This window comes from Diadema antillarum, unplaced genomic scaffold, assembly GCF_040938485.1.
Source record: "Diadema antillarum isolate AM-2024a unplaced genomic scaffold, OU_Dant_1.0 seq00000507_RagTag, whole genome shotgun sequence".
In the NCBI taxonomy this organism is placed as follows: domain Eukaryota; kingdom Metazoa; phylum Echinodermata; class Echinoidea; order Diadematoida; family Diadematidae; genus Diadema; species Diadema antillarum.
In genome coordinates, this window is record NW_027271462.1 from 1,162,570 (window position 1) to 1,170,624 (window position 8,055).

General features: G+C 39.8%; 1 protein-coding gene across 1 annotated transcript; it reads left to right on the plus strand.

The window, feature by feature from the left end:
• Positions 1-2,265: 2,265 nt before the first annotated feature.
• Positions 2,266-6,041, plus strand: LOC139734001 (echinolectin 1-like). Its single transcript, XM_071644808.1, has 4 exons — positions 2,266-2,426; positions 3,852-3,973; positions 4,776-5,097; positions 5,827-6,041. Exons 1-4 carry the CDS (start codon positions 2,327-2,329, stop codon positions 6,039-6,041), a joined length of 759 nt encoding a protein of 252 aa, XP_071500909.1. The 5' UTR covers positions 2,266-2,326.
• The last annotated feature ends 2,014 nt before the right edge of the window (positions 6,042-8,055 follow it).

Sequence of the window (8,055 nt, forward strand, 5' to 3'; positions counted from 1 at the left end):
GAGATGTACTGTGTCGATCTGGTGACTATGATTCTTACCTCTTTACCTCTTTCATACTTGGTATCTGATAATAAAGTGGAGCAAATTATATATATATATATATATATATATATATATATATATATATATATATATACCGGGTGTCCCAAAAAAAGCGGAACGGTAGATTTTCAGTACCTTGCGGTCTAAAAGTTATATATCTTTTGACATCATTAGAAAGAGCATCTTCCGCAGAAGACTATGATACCAAAATCATTAAATTTGGTGCAGTACTTTTTATTCTACACCAATTTCTGAAAATGCAGTCATTGTCAAATTTCACCGGATTTTTGCGACTTATGAGATAATGATTTGAGTGCGACACGCGATCCATACGCTGAATATTGTGTAAGCTCGGTGATCCATGTCAACAAAGATACAGCTTTCACATTGGGCACTGGCCAGGAAAAAACAGTGTGTGTGTGTGTGTGTGCGTGTGTGTGCGCGCTCCCAATATGGAAGCGTTCTCTTTTGTTGACATGGATCAACGAGCTCACACAATTCACCGTATGGAACGCGTGTCGCACCAAAATTATTATCTCATAAGTCGCAAAAAATTGAAAATGACTGCATTTACAGAAATTGGCGTAGAATAAAAAGTACTGAACCAAATTTAATAATTTTGGTATCATGGTCTTCTGCGGAAGATGCTCTTTCTGATGATGTCAGAAAATATATCACTTTTAGAACGAAAGGTACTGAAAATCCACCGTTCCGCTTTTTTTGGGACACCCGGTATATATATATATCATATATTATATCATATTAATTATACATTGGAAGCTTAGTGTCTATGTATAATTTGTGTTAAATCTCAAAACATGAAAATCTAGATTTACAGCAATTCTAGCTAGCTTCAATACAATATCGCTGTTTGGTGTTTTTATTTCATTCATTTGTACACGAAAAAAAAAAATGTCATATCAATATCAAAACTTAAGCGCTATGAAGGATAGTTTGTACTAGACAACTTATTTTTCTTCTGCAATATAGTATAGGCCTAATATTTTTTTTCTGCAAATATCTACTGTATTATACTGAATATCCTCATGAAACGTAGGCCGCTGCATATTTTGAAGTATGGATGGTATATTTCATTCATTCAAATTTATTTTATATCTAAATTATTTTCAAATTCCTTGTTATGTTGAACAATTAGGTGTCACGGTATGTGATGATGACCTTTGTTTAAAATAGCACTTAGCCCATTTTGTGTTAACTCTTCAAATCATGAATGGCAGTAGCGGTCGGGTGCACGTCACGAGTTCGGCACCCACGAATCATACAGTTTGAGAGTTCGACACAGGGAAAAAAAACACCAAGCGACGGACGCGTGTTATCAGCCTGGTTATGTCGGACTCGCGCTCTGTTTTACTCAATCATGGGCCTTATTTGCCTAGTGTCGAACTCGTAGACTGTATGACTTATGGACAATTTTTCAGTGTCGAACTCGTGGGCTGTATGACTCATGGGTGTCGGTCTCGTGGGATGACCCCTACAGGTCGTGGCAAGAGAAGCACACAGATATGGCGCTAGTCTAGCTTCTGGACACTTTTTACTCGTAGGGGTGATTCAGTGTACGCGACAAGCCGTATGATGGCGTGACACCCGAGGATTGCGATACGCCGAGAACTGCGATACCCGAGAAGGGCTCACACGGGTAAATAATTCCCCATAGAGACGTGTGTTAAAATTCAAATTTCAAAAAATTCTGTAAAATAGCTGGGAGAAATGAGGTGTTTCATCTTCACTAACCTGAATAAGTGAGATATTACCTTTCATCCATCAGATTTCCAGGGTGGGTTGTTCTGCTCTAATTCTGTCCAGGGGTCCGAAAAGCCAGACTACGAGTTCTTGTCACTCAAAAAACCACCTATTTTCCGTACACGTACCCAATGAAATATAGTCCCCTCAAATTCCATCAGAAAAGCTTTCATCTACCAACCAAAATGCAGTTTGTAGAGGAATTCATACTCAATATCTACAGCTATTCAGTTTTTTGCCAAACTACATCATTGATTTTTAATTAATTTTTTTCTTCATTTATTTTGGTATCTTTGGTACGAATTTGTGAAGGGGTCTGGGACAGTCCATTTTATTTACAGGTGTGAGCCCAGAAACGTTGGGCGCGCAGTCTCTCGATTATCGCAATCAGAAAATTTGCGCCCTCTCTTGGTTTATCGCACCAAGGAAAAGGGGACGAAGCCCAGACTAATATGGCGCATGAAAGGTGCTTAAAATCCTTCTGACCTTAACATTTCCTCTTCGTCCCAGCTTCACGTTCAACATGGCATCCACAGTCAACAAGTGTCTATTTGTGGTTATCGGCCTCGTGGTCATTCTCCTACCCTTCATTCATGGTCAAGTGGATGCTGACCATGCTCACGGTGAGGAACCTTAAAAGCAAACAATTTTAGCTTAATTCACCATATACATTGCAGCTGAAGATAATGGGATTGTGTGTGGTTGACTCTCAAATGCGAGTAAGAGTAACTTCCGGCAGATTTTTACTGAACGTGTCGTGTTGTACCGGAAGAGCACTCAGATTCACCCATTTTCGAAAATGCCCGCATTACCAATTCGATTTTTGCATCCCATTCCGTCCAGAAAACATTCCTTCCTGTTTGCAGTTAGATCCTTGTAACACATCCCTTTGATCGAATATCACTCGTTTCATTCATGCCACATCAGCGTCAGAAGCTGTCAAAAAGATTGCTAAAGAAAGAATTAAAGGAAACCTCCGGATGATTTTCAGATTTTTACATTTGAACAACTATGAATTAGTTACCCTGAGTACAGAGTTTCAGGATTTATAATGATCAGGATGAAGAATAAGAATGTTTTCAAAATTTATAACGAATTGCAATGAACGAGGATGTTGACATTGCAGGCGCACCATAAGAATGCATTAGTCAGGGCTCAAGGAAGCAGAACAACAGAAGAAGGCATGCATAGATTATACAAGGGTGAACTTGCAAGCTAGCGGTATTGTAATGGAAATACACTGCTACATTTCTGAAATGTGTGAGGCTCCTATGTCATCATCATTGTTCAGTGTAATTTGTTGTCAAAGTATTGTTTCTCTGCTCAAAGACCAGGATAAATTCCATAAATATGGTGCTGTCGATTTATGTAGTACATGATGTGAAATCATGAAACTCGTCTAGAATGCCCCTTTAACCTATGTCACGTGATATATCGTAAGCTGATAGATACAGCTACTTTTTAACTCGCCCTAATTCGAAATGCAGAGATTTTGTGTACCGCACTACAGTGCCTTAAAAAGGTACCCATCAAAAATGACAAACTAAAGAAAAAAACACCCGGAAAATATCCTGAACCTGAATAATGATTAAACAGGGCATGAAAACATAATGCTTGAATGACAAATGCTAACAGGTATACTTATTCCAGGGAGGTGAAAAGATATATTTTCCCCTACCCCACCATGCTTATACGTTGCATTCATTCCTCAGGTCAACGAGATTAGACAATAAGCAATAACCTCAAGAGAAGTTGAATCAGATCGAAGAGTTCGTAAGTGCTTCTATATCATTTGTCAAGAGTGACCTCGGAAGGTACATCATTCTAAAGAAGAGTTACTTGAGGATGATGATATTACTTGTAAAATTATCATGATTTGAGATTCTAGGGAAAACAGAGGTAATAGCTTGGATGCTAAAACATATTCATAAGTATTTATGAGGTATTTATAAATGATTGTACTTCTTATGATCACATATGACATATCAATAAAAACATCAAAAACCTGCAAACTTGGTATAATTTATACATGAATATGTTTGGAATAGATGGCTGTTCATCCTATCTTGGAAGCCCGGATAATCCTGCCTTGTCTTGTCAACATATTCTGAATGTCGGCTATAAACCAAGCGGATATTACTTCATAACTGCTGCTGGAGTCTACACCAAGGTTAGAACAAACCAGGACAACTGCACCCATCCTCAAACCCTTTCATGCACTTCGATCCTCGTGATTTACTCTTAAAGGGGATTATTCTTTTCTTAATATATTGGTTTAACACATAGCATGGCCGGCGCCACATTTTCAAAAGTGTGTGTGTGTGGGGGGGGGGGGGGGCACTTCAGACTTCTGGTGCCACTTCCGGGTTTCATCAGCTTACAAGGAAAAAAAAAGGGGGGGGGGGGTCTTCAGCGCAAAAACAAAAGTCCTTACCGCGCTCACATTTCAAGGTTTCTATCTATACTTTTCTTGTGCCACTTATGCACTTCTGGGGTTAGAAACAAAAGTGTGTGTGTGAGGGGGAGGGGGCAAAGTGGTGACACCTTATGTATTCCTTTGTATGGAATACATAGAGTGGGGTGGGGGCCAAGACCCCCTCCCCCGTTCCGCCTGCCCTGAATAGGCCTATTCGTGACGTTTGAGGAAAATCAAACAATCCGTTTCACCAAGTAAATCAGTCAACAATAATCAATCAACAAATAAATCGAACGACCAATAAATCAATCAACACTTAAGAAATCTCACAGTTTCGATAAATCTATGTGCCGTCATTGCTGGATAACAAGGCTAATGATTCAAGATGTTCTTCACAATAAATTCATCAGTTGACAAATACCATGCCAAACGTTAGTAATCTCGACACAAACCACTGTGAAAATTCCATTGACACTGTGTGCAAATGAAATCCCGATGGTAATGAAAGGCTTGTAAACAGATGATACATTTGTAATATCAAATGCATTTTTGACAGGTGTACTGTGAAATGGACCTAAATGGAGGGGGCTGGGTTCGTTACGGTAAGTCCGGCATGGGAAGTGTCTGGCACTACGTCGACGAGAACGAGGCGGAGGTCGACTTGGAGATCATCCCTCCGTCCAGCATCAAACAAATGATTGAGTTGAAATTCACCGAGTTCTTCGTGCAGACCGACGTCTTCTTCCAGATGGTTGGGGATGACAGCGTGAATCCATCGAGTTTGACAACGCGGACAATACCGTGGTTGGAAGAAAGGAAGGTGTACATCGACGGATACGCCAACGACCACACCCGGCTGCAGTTCCAGTCAAACAGCGGTAACAAGATTATTTCGTACCCAGTAAAACTGATATTAATATGATTATTCAGTACTCGAATCTTTAAGTTTCACCACTTTCATGACTTTACCTTACATTTGGAACTACTCTTTAATTTTCATCGAATTTTGAATTTCCTGTGCGGATATTGTCCTACGTAATGACGTCCGGATCCAGGGGGTAGTTCTCCGGGAGGTAGTTATCTGGGTGGTAGTTATCCGGGGGGTAGTTATCTAGGGGGTAATTTTCCGGGGGGTAATTATTTGGGTGGTAGTTATCCGGGTGGTAGTTATCCGGGGGGTAGTTAACCGGGGGGTAATTATCCGGTGGGAAGCTGTCCTTGGGGGAATTGCCCTAAGGGGTGATTGCCGTAAGAGGGTAGTTGTCCGGGGGGTAGTTGCCCTAGGGGGTAATTGCCCTGGAGGGTAATTGCCCTGGAGGGTAATTGCCCTAGGAGGGTAGTTGTCCGGGTGGTAGTTGCCCTAGGGGGAATAGCCCTTAGGGATAATTATCCTTGTGGTAGTTATCCGGAGGGTAGTTGCCCAGGGGGTAAGTGCCCGGATACGAAACATATTTCATGATTTAAAAAAATTACAATGAAAGTTGACCACCAACAAAGCACTGTCTTTACGTAAGCAAGAAGGTGGCCAGTGTTACTATCTGTGTTGTAATCATACATCATATGCCTCCCTATCATATTTCGTTATTTGCATTCTTTGTTCATCACAGTCGAGATCATGACATGTATCCCTGGAAGTACCAGCAAGTGCGGACAAGGTGGGACGCCCTCAGCCAACGGAGAGTCTAAACCTTTCTTCTTTGAGTCCCTCTACTTCGGGCCGCGGGCAGCAGGCGCAGAGCTGAGCTCTACTCTTGCTGGTCAGTGGCATCGCAACAAATACTCCTGGAACGGGACGTACTATTTCGTGTATGCCAGAAATTAGAAGCACTGAGCATAGCGACAAATTTTAATCATGAGACACCATATGTAACATAGACATTAGGGTTATTACACTTTGTCCTAAAAAGTGAGACGGGGGGGGGGGGGAGGGGATTAGGCCTATAAAATGAACCAGCAATGTAATCAATGAAGAAGAAATCAGAGCAATTTCACTTTTCCAAGTGAATTCTAAAAAAAAGGTTAGAAATTCTTTTCACCACAATTCACAGAGCGCATATCTTTGGCGTCATTTTGGAGGCCCTAGGTCAGCACACGTTACCATTACTTGGGAAGGGCGGGGGACGGGGGTGCTCTCTCTAAGAACACGGTTGTTGCGAGAAATTTGTAGAATGCGATACAGAATGGACGTAAACCATGGCGCCCCCTTTATTATCATTTTTTTTTTGTAAAACAAAAGGAAAAAATGTAAAAAGGCGCGTGCCCCCCTTTACTTTCTTCAAGAAACCAGAATTGCGCTGGCCTTTTTTTTTTTTTTTTTTTTTTTTTTTTTTGCTTGTCAGCCGATGAAACCCTTAAAGGGGTCCTGAAATCCAAATGCATGCTGATTTGTGTTGACTTATGATACCCTCAACATCACTTTTGCGGTGAAACGAATATCTAGAAACATTCCATATTATATTTTTAACGATATTTTTCTTCTATTTTTCTTCAGATTACTCGGAAACATACAGTAACTTGCATGTTTCCTCGCCATATCTTTTGTTAGTCACATTAATATCACAGAAACATGCAAGTTATGCTGATTCGAGGGGAAGGTGCATTCCAATGTCTTTTGTTAAACATTTCAGTACTTTAGCAATGACTGACAGATGAAGTCATCTGAGGAATATTGGTTTGGAAGAAGTTTTTGTGGGCGGTCCCAAGTAATCTGAAGAAAAATAGAAGAAAAAAAAATCGTTGAAAATATATGGAATGTTTCTAGTAGTTTCACCGCAAAAGTAATGTTGAGGGTATCATAAATCAACACAAATCAACATCCATTTTTTATTTCAGGGGCCCTTTAAGTGGCGCGAAATATATTGCGCTGAAAGCGTTTTGTTTGTTTGTTTATTTGTTTTTGTTTTTGTTTTTTGTCAGCCCGGCAGTGGGATGAGAAACAGAAAAATTGCGCTCTAAAGCGGTTTTTGTTTTTGTTTTGCTTGTCAGCCGATGAAACCTGGAAGTGGCAGTAGAAATATTTTTTTTTGCGCCTCCCCCCACCCTTTACGGAATCAAAATTCTTCGATCCGCCCCTGCACAAGGTACGTTAAATCTACTAAAAACAAACCAGTGTCAATAGAGGCCACACCGACATATTGTGTAAAAAGTATGTTGTGATGGTGTTGAAAAGTCTTCAGCTGACACTTCGTGGTGTTAATTTGACACTGTAGCTGGTGATATTTTTGACACTGATACTTGTGTTAATTCAACAATGACACTACGAGGTTTTAACCGTATCCGGGCAATTATCCCCAGAGGGCAATTACAATCTATGAAGATTATTATAAATACAAAGTAATGGACACATTTTTTAATCGCAATTATATCATGTTTTCGCTCTTTCTGTCAACAAGCTAGCATTTTTGTTTATTCAGTTCATTTTTATTTGAGTGCCCGACCAAAATTGGTAGTAGGTTTGATCTCATTTTGAACAAGGCTGAATGAATCGAATGATTAAGAGTCTGACCAGATATCCAGTTGAAGCGTTAAATGCTTGTCCGGACACACGCAAAACATGTTTACACAAACATACTTTTGCTATACATTGCATTGCGTTACCCTGTAAAGTGACTGGAAACTATCGACGCTAAAAATCAATAAAGAATAATCTTAAGATCATGTTGCTCTGTCTGTCTTGCTGTCTGTCTCTCTAATGAAATAATATAAATATATATATATATATATATATATATATATATATATATATATAATGGTATTATTATCCGCGTCTTGGAATAAAAGCATGAAGACGATGAAGACAAACAAGTTGACATAATGCATTAGAATCCAACTTCATT

What these genes read in the sequence shown, in the direction of transcription:
- LOC139734001 (XM_071644808.1), top strand. Translation starts at nt 2,327, where the DNA reads ATGGCATCCACAGTCAACAAGTGTCTATTTGTGGTTATCGGCCTCGTG. An exon ending in GGATGCTGACCATGCTCACG is followed by an intron (nt 2,427 to 3,851) that starts GTGAGGAACCTT and finishes TGTTTGGAATAG; the next exon opens with ATGGCTGTTCATCCTATCTT. An exon ending in CTGCTGGAGTCTACACCAAG is followed by an intron (nt 3,974 to 4,775) that starts GTTAGAACAAAC and finishes CATTTTTGACAG; the next exon opens with GTGTACTGTGAAATGGACCT.